The sequence below is a fragment of the Mobula birostris genome, chromosome 4 (genome assembly GCF_030028105.1).
Source record: "Mobula birostris isolate sMobBir1 chromosome 4, sMobBir1.hap1, whole genome shotgun sequence".
Taxonomy (NCBI): Eukaryota; Metazoa; Chordata; class Chondrichthyes; order Myliobatiformes; family Myliobatidae; genus Mobula; species Mobula birostris.
Window position 1 is genome coordinate 170,041,408 of NC_092373.1, and position 22,362 is coordinate 170,063,769.

At 42.4% G+C, this 22,362-nt stretch overlaps 1 protein-coding gene across 14 annotated transcripts in view; it reads left to right on the forward strand.

Annotated features, from left to right (window-relative positions):
- LOC140196738 (PDZ and LIM domain protein 5-like) overlaps positions 1–22,362 on the forward strand; it is a 261,799-nt gene that overhangs the window by 170,682 nt on the left and 68,755 nt on the right. For 12 of the 14 annotated variants that reach the window (XM_072256439.1, XM_072256443.1, XM_072256444.1 and 9 more), the window contains 3 exons: positions 7,578–7,744; positions 8,896–8,932; positions 19,033–19,068. In XM_072256439.1, coding sequence (XP_072112540.1) covers positions 7,578–7,744; positions 8,896–8,932; positions 19,033–19,068 — 240 coding nt within the window. Of the gene's footprint in view, positions 1–6,478; positions 6,497–7,577; positions 7,745–8,895; positions 8,933–19,032; positions 19,069–22,362 lie in introns of all 14 variants that reach the window. The other 2 variants (XM_072256451.1, XM_072256450.1) reach the window with 2 other exon arrangements.

The following is a 22,362-nucleotide window of genomic DNA, read 5'->3' on the forward strand; positions in this document are numbered from 1 at the left end:
ATGTTGTGCTTTCACATAAACCATGGAGTACAGATGGTACGTAATTTTTAACCTTCTCTAATCCAGGCACCATTATTTGCCCTCTCAATTAATTTTGAAGTTGGTGTGATTGCCTTTGCCTGGCTTGCTAATGACACAATGCACAAGTGCTGTCATTTGCACAGTCCTCTGCCCCATGAGATGAAGCAGTTGAACTAGCTAAGCCCCTGATAAATCAAACCCTGCTTCTGGGCCACATTGTTGAAGATATCAAGTGTTGAAGTAACAGACTCAGCGGGTCAGTTTGCAAGGTTTAGTCGAGCATGAAGTACAATACACACAAGTTTAGAATTCCATAAATGCAAACTTAGTGCTTCCAAAAATTTCTGCATTCTTGCTCCTCAGGTATTTCAATGTTAGAACATTTGTTTGCTTGCATTTTTATGCCATTTCTTTTCTCCCAGCTTTTTCCATAATCCTTATCCAAAGCTTCCCTATGTTTGTCACTAAATATATTACCATTTGACCAGCTCCATATTCTTGCTTGGATTTTTCATTTGGTCCATCTCATTATTGAATTGGCACTCACAGAAACGTAGAAAACCTACAGCACAATACAAGTCCTTTGGCCCACAAAGCTGTGCCGAACATGTCCTTACCTGAGAAATTAGCTCTGGTTACCCATAGCCCTCTATTTTTCTGAGCTCCATATACCTGTCCAGGAGTCTCTTAAATGACCCTATCACATCTGCCTCCACCTTCGTCGCTGGCAGCCCATTCCACGGACTCATCACTCTCTGCGTGAAAAAGAAAGAAAGAAAGAAAAGCTTCCCCTGATAGCTCCTGTGTACCTGCTTCCAAGCACCTTAAAACTGTGTCCTCTCGTGTTAGCCGTTACCGCCCTCGGAAAAAGCCTCTGACTATCCACACAATCAATGCCTCTCATCATCTTGTACACCTCCATCAGGTCACCTCTCATCCTCTGTCGCTCCAAGGAAAAAAGGCCGAGTTCACTCAACTTATTCTCATAAGGCATGCTCCCCAATTCAGGCAACATCCTTGTAAATCTCCTCTGCACCTTTTCTATGGTTTCCACATCCTTCCTGTAGTGAGGCGACCAGAACTGAGCACAGTACTCCAAGTGGGGTCTGATCAGGATCCTATATAGCTGCAACATTACCTCTCAGTTCTTAAACTCAATCCCATGGTTGATGAAGGCCAATACACCGTATGCCTTCTTAACCACAGAGTCAACCTGCGTAGCAGCTTTGAGTGTCCTATGGACTCAGACCCCAAGATCCCTCTGATCCTCCACACTGCTAAGAGTCTTACCATTAATACTATATTCTGCCATCATCTTTGACCTACCAAAATGAACCACTTCACACTTATCTGGGTTGAACTCCATCTGCCACTTCTCAGCCCAGTTTTGCATTCTGTAACCTCTGACAGCCCTCCACACTATCCACAACACCCCCAACGTTGTGTCTTCAGCAAATTTACTATCACATCCCTCCACTTCTTCATCCAGGTCATTTATAAAAATCACAAAGAGTAGTGGTCCCAGAACAGATCCCTGAGGCACACCACTGGTGACCGAACTCCATACAGAATATGACCCGTCTGCAACCACAATTTACCTTCTGTGGGCAAGCTAGTTCTGGATCCACAAAGCAATTTTCCCTTGGATCCCATGCCTCCTTACTTTCCCAATAAGCCTTGCATGGGGTACCTTGTCAAATGCCTTGCTGAAATCCTTATACACATGTACTCCTCTACCTTCATCAATGTGTTTGATCACATCCTCAAAAAATTCAATCAGGCTCGTAAGGCATGACCTGCCTTTGACAAAGCCATGCTGATTATTCCTAATCATATTATGCCTCTCCAAATGTTCATAAATCCTGCCTCTCAGGATCTTCTCCATCAACTTCCCAACCACTGAAGAAAGACTCACTGGTCTATAATTTCTTGGGCTATCTCTACTCCCTTTCTTGAATAAGGGAACAACATCCGCAACCCTCCAATCCTCTGGAACCTCTCCCATCCTCATTGATGATGCAAAGATCATCACCTGAGGCTCATCAATCTCTTCCCTTGCTTCCCGCAGTAGCCTGGGGTACATCCCGGTCCTGGTGACTTATCCAACTTGATGCTTTCCAAAAACTCCTGCACATCCTCTTTCTTAATATCTACATACTCAAGCTTTTCATTCTGCTACAAGTCATCCCTACAATTGCCAAGATCCTTTTCCGTACTGAATACTGAAGCAAAGTATTCATTAAGAACCTCTGCTATCTCCTCCAGTTCCATACACACTTTTCCACTGTCACACTTGATTGGTCTTATTCTCTCACGTCTTATCCTCTTGCTCTTAACATACTTGTAGAATGCCTTGGGGTTTTCCTTACTCCTGTCCATCAAGGCCTTCTCATGCCCCTTCTGGCTCTCCTAATTTCTTTCTTGAGTTCCTTCCCGCTAGCCTTATAATCTTTTAGCTCTCTATCATTACCTAGCTTTTTGAACCTTTCATAAGCTCTTCTCTTCTTCTTGACTAGATTTACAACAGCCTTTGTAGACCACGGTTCCTGTACCCTATCATCCTTTCCCTGTCTCATTGGAACGTACCTATGCAGAACTCCACATAAATATCCCCTGAACATTTGCCACATTTCTGCCATACCTTTCCCTGAGGACATCTGTTTCCAATTTATGCTTCCAAGTTCCTGCCTGATAGTCTCATATTTTCTCTTACTCCAATTAAACACTTTCCTAACTTGTCTGTTCCTATCCCTCTCTAATGATATGGTAAAGGAGATAGAGTTGTGATCACTATCTCCAAAATGCTCTCCCACAGAGAGACCATCAGGTTCATTTCCCAATACCAGATCAAGTACATCCTCTCCTTTTGTCAGCTTATCTACATATTGTGTCAAGAAACCTTCTTGAACACACCTAACAAACTCCACCTCATCTAAACCCCTTGCTGTAGGGACATGCCAGTCGATATTTGGGAAATTAAAATTTCCCACCACGACAACCCTGTTATTATAACACCTTTCCAGAATCCGTCTCCCTATCTGCACCTCAATGTCCCTGTTACTATTGGGTGGCCTATGAAAAACACCCAGTAGAGTTATTGACACCTTCCTGTTCCTAACTTCCACCCACAGAGTCTCCGTAGACAACCCCTCCATATCTTCCTCCTTTTCTGTAGCCGTGACACTACCTCTGATCAACAGTGCCGCACCCCCACCCCTTTGCCTCCCTCCCTGTCCTTTCTGAAACATCTAAACTCAAAAACTTCCAAGTGAAAATGACCACATTCCATGAAGAAAACACTGTCAAGGTCTAATGAGCGTCAATGCAATAAAACAGGGTGGTAACATGGAGTCAGGATGATGGAAGCAGGCCACTGGTCTCAGCTCGTCTATGCCAACTGTGTTACTGAGCAAGCTGACATTTGACCCATATCCTTCTCAAACAAATTCAGCAATTGTCTGTTTACATCTGATAAGGAAAGACAGTTTCTCTCTGAATGGAAATTCCGAAATCTTTTTCTATCTTATTTTAGAATCTACTAAGAGTTCAGGAGGAGAGACCAATTCAAAACCTAATTTGATGGCTTTTTAGTTGAGGGTGTTGGTGTTTAGAAATTCAGCATTGACATTGACCCTCCAATCTACGAGCTCCATGCTGACTGTCAAACACCCTTTTTCATTAGTCATCTGCTCCTATGTCTAATGGTCTAAACCTACCCTCTGCACAATCCCATCAACTCATCCGCACTGATGCTACCACTCACTATACACTTGCACTGGCCAGTTAACCTACCTGCCCACACGTCTCTGAGATGTGGGAGGAAGCCAGAGTGCCCAGAAGAGACCCACACCATCACAGGGAAAACACTCATTCTCCATACAGAGTAGTACTGGATGTCAGGATTGAACCCAGGTTTGTGGAGCTGTGTGGCAGCTGCTGTGCCATTGCAGCACCAAGGCTGGTAATGGGGAGTTTTGATGCAAATCAGCACAGTTCCATTAATGGCAGAATGGGTTCACAAACTGAGTGCCTTCATTCTATTGCTCCTGAGAATCAAAAGCTTATTCATCTTTTTTTTCTTGTTTCGCATAGTCATAGAGCACAACACCACAGAAACAAGCCCTTCAGCCCATCTAGTCCGTGCTGAACTGTTATTCTGCCGAGTCACGTTGAACTGCACCTGGACCATAGCCCTCTACCCCTCCAATCCATGCACTTATCTAAACTTCTCTTAAATATTACAATCAATTCACATTCATCACTTCCACTGACGACATTTGTATCGCCTTCTGTAGATGTTCCCCCTCAGGTTCCCCCTTAAATGTGAAATCTGTTTAACATTTAATGTAATGTTGACTATATTTATATTAAAGATGTATATAATTTTGCCCATTTCTAAGGTTTCTGTTGGAAAACTTGACAGAGGTTTTAAAAGATTATTAGAGCGTGACTTCAAAGTTACAAAGTACATTTCATATCAAAGTATGTATACTGTATACAACCACCAAACAAAGAAACCCTATAGAGCGATAGAAACATCAAAGCCCCCATCCAACCCCCCCCACCTGTGCCACCAGAAGCAGCGACTACCCTCTTCCCCCTCCCGTCCAACCATGCAAGCAGCAAACCAGTTAATATAATCTAACCCATTTATCAGCCTTTCGAAATATCGGCAAAAGTGGCAGAGTTTTTTTCTACATCTTTTTGTAAGTCTCAACATGTTAAGAAAAATATTCTGTCAGCTGTAAATGCAATAAACAATCTTAAATAAGATTTTAAGCCCAGGGTCCAGTCATATATTAAAGCCGATAGTACATAGAACAGTACAATTCAGGAACAGGCCCTTCAGCCCACAATGTTGTACTGAACTAATAAGCTAATGTTAACTACATTACTGATTTCACTCATCCTTTCTACCTGCATGCAGTGCACATTGGACTTCACAGTTATTGTTGGAAATAAGCTGGAAAATATGCAGTTTGGGTGGTTGGTGGTTGGGTTAATTTGTTCTCTGAATTTACTTGTCAACATTTTGTCACCAAATGAGGAGACATTTAATTGTGGTGTATCCTCTGAATGGTTGGCCTTTATATACTTGCCATTCAGTTTGCCATGCAACCAATCAGCAATGAGTTTTCCTCCCCACGTCACAAATGACTCTCCAAAATGGGCACCAATCAGCTGATTGTTGAATATATAAAGGCCAAGCTTTCAGAGGACACACCACAGTTAATGGAACTGATGATGTCTCCTCGTATGGTGACCAAACGTTTGTGAGTAAATTGCCAAAATTGGAGAATGGCTCAAACCAACCAGTGTTATTGTTTTATTGTTTATCCTTGATTGCAAAGGGACAGCCATATTCATAGATCTGGAGTCGCAAATAAGCCAGATGGGCTGAGGAGAAGAACTTAGTTCCACTTGGGGGGAGAAAAAGCCCAGAATTTTCCAATAATCTGGTCATTTTGTGATTACCATTACCAAGACTGGTAAAACACTATTTAAATTTGCCTTATTTAATGGCTTACATTTAATTCCCCATCAAGGTTCAAATTGACTCTTGATCATAGGCTACTCTGGTTGTGACACGAGTAGCTTAACCACTGCACCCAAAGGGAGGGCTAGATTGATGCTTGTGCTTCATTGCGCCTCTCCCCCCCCCCCTTATTTACCTCCTCCCACTTGCCCTCCTCACTTGTAGTGTCTGTCTGCCAGGTGGCATTAATGTATATGCTGTTCCTCATAAAGGCTTCAGGAAAGTTTCTGGGAAAATGGTGTCTGCACTAATATCGATTCGCAGAAAGTGGACAGTTGTATTCACTCGACGCTGGGGAGGAGCACTCCTGTTATTTTCAGGATGTAGGTGTTACTGGTGTGTGAGCCTTTATTGCCCTTGAGAAGGTGATGATGAGCTGCCGCCTTGTCCTTCTGGTAAAGATACAGTAAATTGTACTTCAGTACTTATGACAGTAATAAACCAATGATAAAATTGTCTTCCATGCTAGCCATACAGATCATTTTATCGCATCAGTGAATTGAGGTAGTAGAAAGGAAACAATAGCAAAATGCAGAATAAATTGAAAGTACATTGGAAGTAGACAATAAATTACAAGGCTGTAACGAGGTTGACTGTGAGATTAAGAGTCCATTGTTTTGTGCTAAGGGACCATCCATTAATATTATAAATTGGGGTAGAAGGTGCTCCCACTACCCTATTCCGGAGGGATTTCTATAGGATTTGGACTTTGTAACATTCGTGAGGATTAAATGAGTTCTGAGAAACCTGTGTTTTGCTCTGGTTTTGTTTGGCTTGACCAGTCCCATCTGTGTGACAGAACCTTGTATTGTCTCAATAAGAATTGTTCATTGTTATTTTTCTCTTTTCCCACCGTCGGGAACTGTCTTTCTGCTTTTCTGATTGTTTCTACGTTGGTTTCAACTCTTTGCATCTTGAAAGGACGCAGTTATCAAAACGGTAATTCTTTTTGTAGTGTGATTGGCATCTGCAAACTGCAGAAAGCTTCTTTGTGCATGTAGGTGTGTCTGTGTGCATGTGTGTGTAGTTTGACACACAGTAGCCTAGGTAAGATCCAACACCAGCACATCCCAAGACTGAGATTTGGTGCTTGGCCTGGCAAAGCATGGGGAAAAGGGAGCAAGGATCTTCGGTCTGGAAGTCCAATATCTGAAAGAAGTCCAATGCGGGCGAATTACATCAACACCACCAAACATAGAGAAAACAGTAATATCTCAAATAGCCTTTCCTACCACCACTGCACAACCAAGCCTCCGATTTTACTTCAGCCAGATCAATTGCTGTGTCTTCTTCCTAGAGTGAAGTATGTCAAATGGCCACCAGGTACCTGAATCAAGGTGGCCTCTGAAGCATGTGCAGTTCCCTTTGACTGTCTTTTCTCTATTATATCATTAAAGGGTGTTGAGCTTTGAGTTCCACAGTTCCCAGACACCTCACCTGTTTTCATAAGACAATCCACCCTTTTTCCTAGTATTGGCTCAGTTAAACTATCTCTCAATTGCTTCCAGTACATTAATACCTTTTCTTTAATAAGTTCAACAATGTACATGATACTCTAGAGGTAGCCCTTTATAACTGAGGCATAATCTTCCTATTTTAGTACTCAATTGCCCTTGCAATATTTTATTTAGCTTTCCTAATTACTTGCTATACCTGTACACTAACCTTCTGTGAGTTATCCTCTTGGACACTGGGATCTTGCTGCATCTTGGAGCTCTGCAATCTCTTGCCATTTTGATAATATGCTTCCTAATTTTTCTTGCCAAAGAGAACAATTTCATGTTTTCTCATGTTATGACTCATTTAGATGACTTGTGGCAGTAATAAACCAATTAACCTTTCCACATCCCTTTGCAGGCTATACATGCCCTCCATTTTTATAATACTTTTGACATTAAAGTGATCAAATTTATTTGTACTTTTGTGAGAATTTTTTTCTGCTCCAGGTGGACTCCTGTGTCTCTCAGAGTGAGGCAAGCAGCTAAAGCCTTTTTCTGTAACTCTTCTCTTATGCCTGCAGGTCACCCAGGCGAATTGTGACCGGTCCCCATCCTGACATCCATCATCAGTTCAGCGATCAGAGCAAGAAGCGCTTAATGCAAGACACCGAAGACTGGCAGCCCAAGACAGGCACAGCTCAGTCACGTTCATTTTCTATCCTTGCCCAGATGACAGGCACCGAGCATTGTAAGTAATGGTTCCCATTGGTTAAGTCTTTCTGAGGGGACAATGGTTATGTATGTCCTCGTATTTGTAGGTCAATGGTTTGGCGACCATGCTTCTATTCACTTAACTTCATTGTAGGTGATTTGAAGTTGCTGAGAGTTATTTCTTCAGTGTTAAGGGAAGTGAGGACATTATTCTGAAGAGTGATGGTGATGCCAGTGTTGTGGAGACAACAGAAACTACAAATGCTAGTAAAAGAAACGAGCTGCAGGAGGGTGAGGCACCATTTGTGGAGGAAGATGGAAAGTCAATGTTTCTGGCATCTGGACTGTCAGTGTTAATCTGGCATAATTTGTGGCAGAAGTATTAAGGCTGGGGGATGGTGTCATGTCAAATGTGTATTTCAAAGTATAGTTTTAATAGAATCGATCAATGTTAAAATAACTGATTAGACTATTCAAGAAAGAAAATTATGTTAGTGTAAGTATATACTCTAAAATATTCAATAAAAATGGTTTTACTGGGTTTTTTTTCTAGGGAGGGTACTGTGCAGTTAAGTTTAAGCCATGGAAGTCATTGCTGTGAATTGACAGAAAGTAGGGTTCAGGATGGGCTAAGACTAGAGATGGTAAGCATGTATCCCAAGACTGAAGTAGTGGCAAGGAGCACAAAAGGCTATGCGGAGATTTGAAATCAAAGAAGAGAACTTTTAAGTTATTGCTTGGTTGGACTAATACTCATTCTGCTTTCCAACTTGCAGTTCTCCATCTAGTGCCAATAGAAAAACAAACAGATAAATATTTAAATGATTTGAGGAATTGAGGGTTGTGAAAAACTGGCACAGAAGAGGAGTTCGGACCAATTTAGAGTAGCCAGAATCATGTTGTGTGAAACAGCACGCATGGGCTGAATGTCCCATTCATGCACGAGAGGAAAAATTTCCAGTGTCAACAGTGTCATTCAGCAAGTACATAGAATATGTAAGTCAGCTTCTATCTAGTTCGGAAATGTAATAGGCTCAAAGGGCAAATGGCCTTTTATTTTTCTGTGCTTGCAGTGTCATGCCTATATTTGTGTAAAATATAAAAACCAAAACAGACCGTTGAGTGCTTATTTCTTAAATAAGTTGATTGTTTCTCTCTTTAACAGTTGTCCCTTTGTTTTTGTTCCAGCGGTAATGCCAGTGAGTGAGACTAACAAGAAGACAAGGTAAGAAGCTGTGTTGAGTTTCTGTGCATAATTTGGGATTGCCTTGCTGCTGAACTGTGAGCTTAACTGCGTTTATTAACACCCCAAAGTGACTGGTTACCATGTCATTTGCTTGATTTGATGCTGTAACGTGATGGGTTTGCAGGTTTCAGGAAGACGTGTGACATTAAAAAAGCATTGGTTTAATTTTGTAACAATCCAATACTGCACATCGAGCTAGCTATCAGTGCTTGCAGAATCTTACTGACATCACAGACCTGACAAGTCAAAATCCATTAATGAAGCTATTGATTTGACTTCTATTAAGCACAGAATAGTATCCTGCAGTTTTAATGTTGTTTAATTTAAATTATTTGGTTATTGCTTGAGCAAAATTAATTTTGCAATAATGGCAATAGAATAGAACATCGTCACAGTATCCTGCCTGTGGATATGTTTTCAACTTATCCTGACACTTGGTTCTAATCAGAGGTTGACTTCTGGCACTCAAAATTTTGTTGTCTTCGAAAAGGTTGTTTCCATTCCCACATTCAGATCTATTGGTAACAATGATGAGCCTCAGCCAAGTATCTGATGCTGTTCTCCTGGATGCATACCCATGGTCATCCCACTGTGCAATCACTGGGCACTGGGAGAGTCAAGTTATAACCAACAGGCTGTGCCTGGGAGAGATGGTATTCTAAATGGATGGTCAGTGTATTGGTGAGATAATGCTGTCACTGTCCTCTCCTCAACAGAAGTGTTTGCTGATGAAGATTTTACTCTATCATAGCATTGCATCTTGGTCTATGTCACCACTGCCTACTATTTTACTTATGGACGGTGTGGTGGTGGGGGCGGGGGGGGGGGGGGCGCGTCTGGTTTCTGACCACAGTGTGGCTGAAGCTGTTGGTTGCTGCTTTGATGCATTGTGTAGATTGTGGAAAGGTTTTCATCTCCTGGTGAAGAATATGACTTTTTATTGTGGTGTATGAAAATCGAAGTTGGGTTTATTGTCAAATGCAACTACATGAATACACAAGTGGAATGAAAAACTTGCTTGAATCACAGGCATGTAGTATTAGAGACCCAACATTGTTGTCGCTGATTAACTGGACTCTTAATGGCTTACACTAATTTCTCAATCATAGTTGTGCACAAGGAGGACAATTGGCCCCTGTCCCCCTCTCTCTGGCTCTGGCTTCCTGTGTCCTGTGCTACATCAGTGTATGGAATGATCTGTCAGGAGGACACACTAATGAAAGATTTTAATAGTATATCTGTATACATGGCAATAACAAGCGAAAACCAGTAAGTACAAGAGAGCTGAAGAAGTACCAAGCAGGTCAGTTCAGTACAAGAGAAACAGTCAGTGATTCAGATTTGGGACTCTTGTTCTGGGATAGTTCTGTTTGTTGGGATACAGAGCGAAATAGCCCTTCAAGCTGCACTGCCTAGCAACCCCCACTTTAACCCTAGCCTAATCACGGGACAGTTTGCAATCACCAGTCAATCTATGTCTTTAGACTGGTGGGGGGGTGGGGGTGGGGAGTTATTGGAGAACCCGGAGGAAACCCATGTGGTCGCGGGGAGAGCATACAAACTTCTTACAGACTGCGGCAGGAACTGAACCCCGGTCACTAGTACTGTGAAGTGTTGTGCTAACCACTATTTGTCTTTGGTTTAAAAAAAATTTAATTATAAAATAAAACTATTTATTTATTGAAGAGGTCAGACCACATGGTTTATGTTTCAGGCTGAAGCTGTTTGTCAGAACAAATTTTATTTTTAAATTCTCTGGTCGATTTTTGTTTTGAAGTGCTAAGGCAGCAGAGACCTTTGTGGCAGACCGCTACTGCCCCCTGTGGCCAATACGAGGTATCGCGATGTTTTGTTGCCCATCTGTTGCTGACTTTGACCACAGCAACTGTTCTTTTATTCACGACTGCATCTTCTTTTGTCGTGCAATTACCCATGTTGTGTACTTGGATTTTCAGAAGGCCTTTGACAAGGTGCCACACATGAGACTGCGTAACAATTTACAAGCCCATGGTATTACAGGAAAGATTCTAGCATGAATAAAGCAGTGGCTGATTGGCAAGAGGCAAAGAGTGGCTGACTGCTAGTGACTAGGGTCAATGTTGGGACCAATTCTTATTACATTACCTTCCCATAATTTGGATGATGGAATTGATGGCTTTATTGCAAGGTTTGCAGAGGATATGATGATAGGTGGAGGGGCATGTAGTTTTGAAGAAGTAGAGAGGCTACAGAAGAACTGAGGTTAGGAGAATGGGCAAGGAAGTGGCAGATAGAATACAGTGTCGGGAAGTATACAGTCATACATTTTGAAAGAAATGAAAGGGTTGACTATTTTCTAAATGCAGAGAAAATACAAAAAGCTGAGGTGCGAAGGGACTTTGGAGTCTTGTGCAGGATTCCCTATAATTAATTAGTAGGTTGAGTCTGTGGTGAGGAAGGCAAATGCAATATTAGCATTCATTTCAAGAGGACTAGGATATAAATTGAAACTTTGTAAAGCGCTGGTGAGGCCTCACTTGGAGTACTGTGAGCAGTGTTGGGCCCCTTATCTTGGAAAGGATGTGCTGAAACTGAAGAGAGTTCAAAAGAGGTTCATGAAAATGATTCCAGAACTGAACGGTTTGTCACATGAAGAGCATCTGATGACTCGGCCTGTATTTACTAGAATTCAGAAGAATGAGGAGTGGTGACCTAATTGAAACCTATCGAATGGTGAAAGGCCTTGATAGCGTGGATGTGCAGAGGATGTTTCTTATGGTGGGAGAGTCTAAGACTAGAGGACACAACCTCAAATTAGAGAGTATTCTTTCAGAACGGAGGTGAGGAGGAATTTCTTTAGCCAGAGAGTGGTGAATCTGTGAAATTCTTTGCCACAGGCAGCTGTGGAGGCCAAGACTTTATGTATATTTAAGGCAGAGGTTGATAGATTCTTGATTAGTCAGGGCATGACGGCATACGGGGAGAAGGCAGAAGATTGGATCAGCATGATGAAATGTTGGAGCAGACTCAATGAATCAGATGGCCTAATTCTGTTCCTGTATCTTATGGTAACTGTTTTTGAACCTGATATTCTGGGTCTTCGGACTTCTGTACCTCCTGCATGATGGTAGCTGTGAGAAGGTTTCATGGCCAAGGTTGTAGAGGGTCTTTGATGATAGATGTTACCTTATACTACCAATAGTGCGTAACGTTTAGAAGGAATTCCTCCTCATTGTCACAGGCTACGTAGCATCAGAGACTCAATGTTCACAAAGAAAACATAAATTATCTTAAATTATACAAGACAAAGCACAATTAGCACCAAACAATAAGGAAGTCCATTGTAGTACAAAGTGGTCATCCTGAGGTAATGATTAGGGTCGTGCCAGGTCCATCACCCTAATCATCACTGAAGAACTGAATGGTTGATGGGAAGTAGCTGTCCTTAAACCTGCTGATGTGGGACTCCTGGCTCATGGGTAGATGCAGGAATGTGGCATGGTCTGGATGATGGACATCTTTGTTAATAGACAGTGCCTTATTGAGGCAGCACATAGTGTGGATGCTGTCGATGGTGGGGAGAGATATAGGTGTGATGTATTGGGCCGAATTCACTATTCTCTACAGTGTTTTAAGTTCCAGTGCATTGGAACTGCTCTACCAGATCCATGATGTATTTCAGGATTAGTATATGTGGGTGTTTCATGGTCAGGCAATGGATATTTATATATTGAGATACAGCACTGAATTGGCCCTTCTGGCCCTTCGAGTTACGCTGCCCACCAGTTCCTGATTTAACCATAGCCTAATCACGGGGCCAATTAACCTACCAACCGGTACGTCTTTGAACCCTGGGAAGAAACTGGAAGAAAGCCATGCGGTCACGGGGAGAACATACAAACTCCTTACAGGAAGCAGTGGGAATTGAACCCAGGTCACTGCTACTGTAAAGCATTGTGCTAACCACTACACTACCATGCCAAATATAGAGCCTGGTTCTGTGCTGCATGACTCTGATGTGTGTAGAAAGCAAATGACTAAGCATGCCTACTGTATGCAAAGCATTGATGGATCTTGTCGGTAACTGTTGAATTGTTGGTGAACAGGTAGGCCTCTTCTGCTGTGACTCTATTTCTATGCCTGCCCTTTCTCCATCGGGTTGACTGCCTGTTATATGTTGCACGGTGGTGGCATTCTCTTTGCATGCATTTATTTCAAGTACCAGTGCCAGCGGTGGGATTGTCTCCCCAATAGTATGGGGGTGGAGTGCGGAGTTGGATTGAACAGTGGGGCTGTCTCTCTGACAGCCTCTCTGGGCCTGGGCTCAGTTTCCTACCAGTTCAACCAAGTAATTGATTCACAGTTGATCGTAGTTTTAAAAAAAAGAATGAGAGGTGACTTGATCAAGGTGTACAAATGATAAGAGGCAGAAATTGAGTGGATAGTATGAGACTCTTCTCCCCCCCCCCCCACCCCACCCCGGGAGGATATGGCTAACATGAGGGGCCATATTTTTAAGTTGAATGGAGGAAAGTATGGGAGGGTTGTCAGAGAGAGAATTTTACACGGTGGTAAGTGTGAGGAATGCACTGCCAGCGTTAGTGGGAGAAGTAGATAAATTGGCACCATTTACAAAACTCTTTGGCACAGGGATGAAGGAAAAGTGGATAACTATGTGGGAGGGAGGGTTAGATTGATCTTGAAGTAGGCTAAAATGTCAGCATGATATCATGGGCCAAAGGGCCTGTCCTGTTCGATGTTCTATGCACCTCCATCTGTCTTTGGGCAGGGTGGCTGGTTTGCAATGGTGAAAACCAGGCAGTAGAGGGGATTCCCATTTAGAATTAGGCTTATTATTACTGATGTATGTCATGAAATTTGTTATGACAGCAAGACATTTTAGAAGACTATAAGCTACAAGAAGAAATAAAATATATAAATTGTGCAAAAGAGGAAAGTGAGGTGGTGTTTATGGGTCATGGATCATTCAGAAATTTGATGGCAGAGGGGAAGAAGCTGCTCCTAAAATAGTGAGTCTTCAGGCTCCTGTGCCTCCTTCCCGATGGCAGTAATGGAAAGAGGGCATGTCAGGTGGTGAGGTCCTTAATGACAGATATGTCCTTCTTGCACCATCTTTTGAAGAGGAAATGATCTCAAACGAGTCACTGTGGAAAGGTGCAAAGCAGGATTAATGTTGCTGTTCAGGCCTGGTACAGTGGCTCAATATTTACCATAGCGATCTAGAGATTAAACCCACCTTGGTAAGCCAAGCAATTAAAGTTGCTGCCAGGCAAGAGAAAACCTCGTCACTTACTCCTGACATTCACTATTGCCACGTGTCGCACCACCAGTGTCCCTGGTGGCCTCCATTGAACAGAATTGGTTGGATCAGTCACATAACCATGGTGGCTACAAGGGCATGTCCTGTGGGGAGTGAGCTATCTCTAGGTATGCAAGATGTGATGGAGAATATTCTTCACAGACCTGGATGAGTGCAGCTCTAGTTCTGAGGTAGCTCAGCACGTCCAGGGAAAAGTAGCCTGCTTGATTGGCACTACCTTCACCACCCTAAACCTTCATTGCCTGCAGCACTGGCACACTGGCTGCAGTGTTTACTGTCTACAGAACATCTTGCCCAGGCTTCCCCAACAGGTCCTCCCTAATTCAAGGACAAGGTGGTGTAGGCACCCCACCAGATCACCCACCATGTTGACTTTGAAATGTGTTACAGTGCTCCTCCTTCACTGGGTCTGAATCCTGGAGCTTCCTCCCCAATCGCATTGTGCCAGTGGCTCACTGACTCTGAGATAAAAATAGAGGGGCTCGAACTTCTCCACTGGAGAATCACCCCAGTGCCTGAGTTACTAAATGACAGTGAACAGCAAAGCTAAACCAAACATTGGGAAGGCTCCATTTTGTCAGTTTGACACTTAATCCTTTTTCCAGAGTGATTAATGTTGAGTAACAGGTTAATTTAACACCTTCAAGCTCCAACTAAGTAAAGTCAAACAGGTTAATGAAAGCTTGACAGGGGAGGTTAGCTGGTCAGCGGTGCATTAACATTATAGGCTGCTGTGTTTATTGATGTTACAGTGAGGAAATGTATACCTGATGCGGAGACCAAGGAAAGAGGGTCAGTGAGAAATGGGGTCTGAGGGAGAGTGGCCAGGAGGGATGGAGAGAGGGTGAGAGTCACAAACAAGCCTTTTTCTGTCTCTGTTACTCTTGTGAGCACACGCAGTCACGCATTCACACATGCATTTTCACATGTGTGCACTGTTTTGCGTGCACAGACACAAGCTTATATACACAAGGCATGCAAACGCGCAGGGGTGTACATAGACACAGTTGCATGCACACAGACAAGCATTCACAGATAGATGCTCACACAGACACTCATACATGCATACGGAAATGTGTATATATGTGTGTGTGTATATATATATATATATATATATATATACACACACACACACACACATTATGTAAGGGGGATACAGGTCATTATTCAGATTCTATTCCAACTGGGACTGAGAACACATATCTTTATGTGACTGCAAAGCCTTCCCATGTCCTCCTTCATCCAGAACTTCTTTAACCTTTTTCTCTTTCTGTCACTTCTATTTTTCTCCACAGGCCAAAGGTCATGACTGTCCGATACAGCCCAAAGTATGCAGAGCTGCGTGATTGGCATCATGGTGTTTCTGCTCGTGTCCTTAATGTAAATTAACTCAAACCAATGAAGAGCAATCTGCGGAAGTATTTGTATCTGCCAGGCTGTAGTTTTGTTTTGGATCTCACTTCTAATTTGCTTCTACTTCTGGCTGTTCTACTTCCTTGCTTCTTTTAAAATTCCACTTCATTTGCAAAAGGTCGTGTTCCAGGTCTCGTAGTCAGCAGTGTTGTTTTTTTTTGCGAGACCTGTAGAGATACAACAGGTTTATCATGCGTCTGGAACTTGGTGAAATGCTCCTGACAGGGGTTTGGAAAGATGTGGACGTGAGATAGATGTGCTTGAATTGAGCTGATGTGGTTATTTTTCAGGGGTGGTGTGGAATGAGGGGATGGTTTGTGTATGGAAGGGGTCATCACACTAATCGGGATGGTGCTGGGAAGGAAAGGTACTTATTTCTGCTTCCTTCCCTCTTCCTGAATCGCTTGCTATGCAAAGTCCTGTAATTATCCATTGCATCTGGTCTGTAGGGGAGGCAATCCTCCTATAAAGGGATTGAAGCCTCTGCTGTCACTCAAAAGCAAACCGGCATGTTGTCCCTGTAGAGGTGGGTTTGTAGTAAGTTCTGATGCAGAAGGAAACTCCAAAGTGGATTTTAAATACCTTCAGATTGAACAGCGATTCTGCTGATAAACAAATCGTTTCAAGCTGCCATGAGTATTGGTTGATGCCTCAAGTTTGTGTTTTAGCCTGTAATATATTTGTATAATACAAAATAGATACTCATCTATATATGCTGGTTGCCAATGGAAATTGTATTTTAATAAATGTGCATTAATTACAAATTGTGTTACTGACTTTGTCTTTTGGTCAGGTTTCAGAACTTCATGTATAACTTGTACTCTAAAAATTTAAGTAGTTCATTATGTGGTATGTACAGCATATTAGCCCAACTGTTCAATATGTAAGAAACGTTGGTAGCAAGCACCAAATTCCATAAGTGAATCTTCATCCCGTTACACTTTGGTTAACTAGGGTGACAGCTTTGATTCATGAAAGCAACTCACTCCCACCTTCTTAAGGGTATTCAAGGAGGGACAGTAAATAGTGACCTTGCTGATACTAAAAAAAAAATTGGTCTTTGAACATTTGCTAAGCTCATGTTGGATAGAAATGTATCCCAGTTTAAAAGGCCTGACTGGCAGAATTCTTTCGATCTGCATCAGTTAACCCTGTCAGGGCGCACTTCACTCAAATCATCTTCAGAGTGGGAAAAGGATCCAAATCCTTGCATATCCTAGCAAATACTGAGACTCAGAAAACCCAAGCCCCAAGAGGAGTCTAATATCTGAACGAAGAGCCTCAGAATAAAGGGACATCCTTGAGAACAAAGTTGAGGGGGAACTTCTTCAGCCTGAGAGTGGTGAATCTGTGGAATTCATTGCCACAAGGGGCTATGGAGGCCAAGTCTCTGGGTGTATCTAAGCTTCTTGATTGGCAAGGAGGTTATGGGCTACATGGAGAAGGTGGGAAAATGGGTTCGTGAAAAATAAAATCAGCCACAATTGAATGATGGAGCAGACTTATTTGGCTGAATAGCCTAATTTTACTCGTATACAATGGTCCTGAATAGGCTGTCTTTGGCCTCAGTTCACCCATATAACTTTGATATGTCAATAGTGTGTTACATTACATAGAAACCCTCAGAAGGCTTGGCGCAGTGGAAGAGTTGTGTGAGCTCTTTAATGTCATTCTGATTGTCCATCTGGTGTGTGACTGAATCCAGAACTGATCTGGAACCAATCGACCTGTTTTTGACAAACGGTCTCGGCCTGAAACGTCGACTGCACTTCTTCCTAGAGATGCTGCCTGGCCTGCTGCGTTCACCAGCAACTTTTATGTGTGTGACATGTTTTTGAAGTAGAGTTTCCATTCTGAAATGGTTTGGGCCATCACATACTCCAAATTAGTTGCCCTCATAAATAATTTTTGTTGGGGTTGTGCTTGGTCAATACATTATTTGCAGGTTCACTACTTACCTTACAGCAACAGTAGCGTTCCTCTGTAGTTCCTCAACATTTCATAATTATTAAAATAAGCAAGTGAGTAGTCTGGCTCGTAATCTGATGAATTGTCAATAATTAATTTATTTTGTACTTGATTAACTGGTGTAAATGTCATTGGCATTATCACTATTTATTGCCCATCCTGAAATGTGGCACAGTTAGGACTAAACTAGATTACTGGGTCTGAAGTCACATGTAGAATAGATTGAGTAAGGACAGTACGTATCCCACCCTGAGGACACTAGTAAGTCAAATGTAAGCACGAAATATTCTAGACATCAGAATCGGGTTTATTATCACCGGTATGTGACGTGAAATTTGTTAACATAGCAGCAGCAGTTCAATGCAGTATGTAATATAGAAGAGAAAAATAAATAAAATAAAAATAATAATAAAAATAAATAAATTGAATAGATTAAAAATCGTGCAAAAAAACAGAAATACTGTATATTTTTAAAAAAGTGAGGTAGTGTCCATTTAGGGATCGGATGGCAGAAGGGAAGAAGCTGTTCCTGAATCACTGACTGTGTGCTTTCAGGCTTCTGTATCTCCTACCTGATGGTGACAGTGAGAAAAGGGCATGTCCCGGGTGCTGTTGGTCCTTAATAATGGACGCTGCCTTTCTGAGACACTGCTCATTGAAGTTGTCCTGGGTACTTGTAGGCTAGTAACCAAAACGGAGCCAACTAAATTTACAACCCTCTGCAAATCTAGAGCGACACAACAAAATGCTGGAGGAACTCAACAGGTCAGGTAGCATCCATGGAGAGGGATAACCAGTTAACATCTTGGTCGTGCCCTTCATCAGAACTGGTAGGGAAGTTTGGAGAAGCCAGAATAGCAAGTTGAAGGAGGTTGGGAAGGAGACTAGCTGGAGCCCAGTGGGTGGATGGGGAGGGAGGATGAAGAGAAGCTATGAGGTGATAGGTGGAAGCAGTAAAAGGGCTGAAGAAGAAGGAATCTGATAGGAGAGGAGAGTAGACCATGGAAGAAAATGTGCCTCTATGATAGTTCAGCAGCTTGAGCTCACCATTATTGTATCCATCCTTCAAAATTTCCAACTTTATTTAATTCCTCAAATTTATTTTACTGTGGTGAGATTCAAACTCCCATCTCTACGTCAGAGCTGCTCATTTAAAGGGACTGCTATGTTGTTGTGTTATTAGTTAACGCTCCTTTGTTTGGGATTATTATCTTATTGACAGCACACAGACTCTGCCAGGTAACCACAGACTCTTTATCTCAAATCAAATACAGTTTGTGGATTCACTGTGCAGGCCACCTGTAAGCAGACACATTGGTGCTTTTTTTTTGGCAGTCACTTTCATATCTCTCTCCCTCCCTTTCCCTGTTACTTGTAGAGACAATGTGGCTGAAAATGAAGAAACTGGGTACAGGTAAAACCAAACACAGCACTTCCTAAGCCTGCTTTCACTGCCACACCTCACTGACCCGCTGAGTGTACAAAATCTAACCAACATACAATGCTGAGCAGACGGTAAAACATCACAGGAAAGCATGGTGATAAAAGACTAAATTTGATCAAAGGATAAAAGTGTTTACTAGTTACTTGGAACCGAGTGGTAACTTATAAGAAATTATTAAAAAATCTGACCCCATAATTAAGCTGCTTTCATATCAGGTTCATACCCCAAACGTTGCTAATGGAGCTGCTGCCTCGTTGCTCAAGAGACAGTTCAATCCTTGACTTTGTTGGGTTTGCACATTCTTCTTATGACTTCAAGGGATTCTTCCGTTGCTCTGCTGTCCTCACACATTCACAATAGAAGTATGGGAGGGGTAGATTGGGTGGACAGTCAGAATCTTTTCCCCAGGGTAGAAATGTCAAGTACTAGAGGTCACGTACATTTAAGGTGAGAGGGAGTTGGTTAAAGGAACATTTTTGAGAGATGGTCTACACCCCAGGGTTCTGAAGGAGGTGGCTAAAGACATTGTGGGGGCATTAGTATTGATCTTTCACAAGTCAATGGATTCTGGCGTGGTTCTGGAGGACTGGAAAATTGCAAATGTCACTTCACTATTCAAGAAGTGAGAGAGGCAGAAGAAAGGAAATTACAGGCCAGTTAGTCTGACCCTAGTGGTTGGGAAGATGTTGGAGTCGATTGTTAAGGATGTGGTTTCAGGGTACTTGGAGGCACCTGATAAAATAGGCCAAAGTCTGATGGAAAATCTTACCTGACAAATCTGTTGGAATTCTTTGAAGAAATAACAAGCAGGATAGACAAAGGAGTATAAGTGGATATTGTGTACTTGGATTTTGACAAGGCTTTTGACCAGGTGCCACGCATGAGGCTGCTCAACAAGTTGAGAGCCCATGGTATTATAGGAAAAATATTAGCATGGATAGAGCATTAGCTGATTGACAGGAGGCAAAGAGTGGGAATAAAGTGAGCTTTTTCTGGTTGGCTGCCGGTGACTATTGGTGTTCCACAGTGGTCTGTTTTGGGACTGGTTCTTTTTGCGTATATGTCAGTGACTTGGATGAAGGAATTCATGGTTTTGTGGCCAGGTTTGCAGATTATATGAAGATAAGTTGGGGGGGAGGGGACAGGTAACTTTGAGGAAGCGAGGCTACAGATGGACAGACAGATTTGGAGAATAAGCAAAGTGGCAAACGGAATACAGTGTTGGGAGATGATAGGTGGAGCCTATGGTCATGCATTTTGGGAAAAGCAATGAAAGCAAAAGACTGTTTTCTAAATGAAGGGAAAATTTAAAAATCTGAGGTGCAAAGAAACTTGAGTTCTCGTGCAGGATTCCTTAAACATTAATTTGCAGTTTGAATCTGGTGAGGAAGGCAAATGCAATATTAGTATGCGTTTTGAAAGGATTAGAATATAAAAGTAAGGATGTAATATTAAGGCTCTATAAAATGCTGGTGAAGCCTCATTTGGAGTATTGTGAGTAGTTTTTGGCCCCTTATCTATAAAAGGATGTGTTTATATTGGAGAGGGTTCAAAGGAGGTTCACAGAAATGATTCAGGGAACGATAAGCTTATCATATGAGAAGTGTTTGATGGTTCTGGGCATGTACTCACTGGAAATCAGAAGAATAAGGACGGATCTCATTGAAACCTACAGTATATTGAAAGGCCTCGATAGAATAGAGGATGTTTCCTGTGGTGGAAGAGTACAAGACCAGAAGATGCAGCCTCAGAATAGAGGATGTCCTTTTAAAATGGAGATGAGGATGAGTTTCAATAGTCAGAGAGTGGGGATTCTGTGGAATTCGTTGCCACAGGCGGCTGTGGAGACCAAGTCATTGGGTATATTTAAGAGAGGTTGATAGATTCTTGGTTAGTTAGGGCATGAAGGAACATGTAGAGAAGGTGGGAGAGTGGGGTGAGAGGGAAATAGATCAGCCGTGATGAAATGCCGGAACAGAATTGATGGCCAAATGGCATAATTCTGCTCCTATATCTGATGGTCTTATGGTTTGAGTGTTTGGAATGGGCTTCTGGGGGTATTGCTGAAAGCAGATACCATGGTGATGCTCATGGGGATGTTAGAAGGACACATGAATGTGCAGGAAATGCTCTCTTATGTATCATGTACAGGCAGCAGAGTTTAATTCAGCCTTATGTTTGATTTTCAGTGCACACTGTGCACTGAAAGACATCCCTTGCGTAATACTGTTTTGTCTTACATCTTAAAGAGGTATGGATTGGCAGGTGAATTGGCCACTGTAAATTTCTGCTAGTGTAAGTGAGGTGTCAGAATCAGGGGCAATTGATGGGACTGAGATTGGTGTAGGGTTAGTGTAAATGGATGATTAATGGTTGCTATAGACTCCATAGGCTGAAGGGTCTGTTTAAGTGCCGAATGACTCTGATTTTGGTGAGCAGCACCGGTTTTAGAACCTTCTAGCAATACCACTGTGCAGAATGGAGAGGTGTGGTTACATTTCAACAATCTTGGGTCATCCTTCAGTTCTTTCAACCAATGAGGTACCTCCTCAAAGGTTGCATCAAAGTCAAAGGAATGGGGGCTGATTATTTGTCAATAGCAAGCTCCCACAAACAGCAGAGTGCGAATGACCTGATAATAAGTTTTAATATGATATATAGTCTAAAGGAATGCAAACTGAAATTTTGTAAGTCTATGAAGGTTGGGTGCTAGGCATTGTGGGTATTTAGGTGCAGTGCAGGCAATAGCAAACTATTTGGTGAAGAGAGATATGAAATGATGTATCATACTGTCTAAATGGTTAGGGAATGCAGAGGAATGTCATTTGTGTATCATTCCAAGTAGAGGTATCTTCAGAAAGACTTCTGGATGTACATAGATAGGAGGGGTTTAGAGGGATTTAGGTCAAACACGGGCAAATGGGTCGGCATGGATGAATTGAGCTGAATAAAATTGTTTCCATGCTGTATTGCTCTGTGATTCTATCTGTGTGACGTGGTGACTGATCCTCAAAAGCAGTGGTCCCCAACCTCTGGGCCGCGGACTGATACCGATCCGCGAAGCATGCAGGGGTGCAGCGGTAGCCAGGACGTACTCAGCACATCTTTAAGAAAAATGCCAAAATAAACAAGCTAGCTAATTAGCTGCTGCCTGGCACATAAGTGTCGGCCCAGATCAGTATTGGTCCGCGGATCGGTATCGGTCTGCGGCCTGCAGGTTGAGGACCACTGCTCAAAAGTTCATGTAGGGCATAGATACGGTGA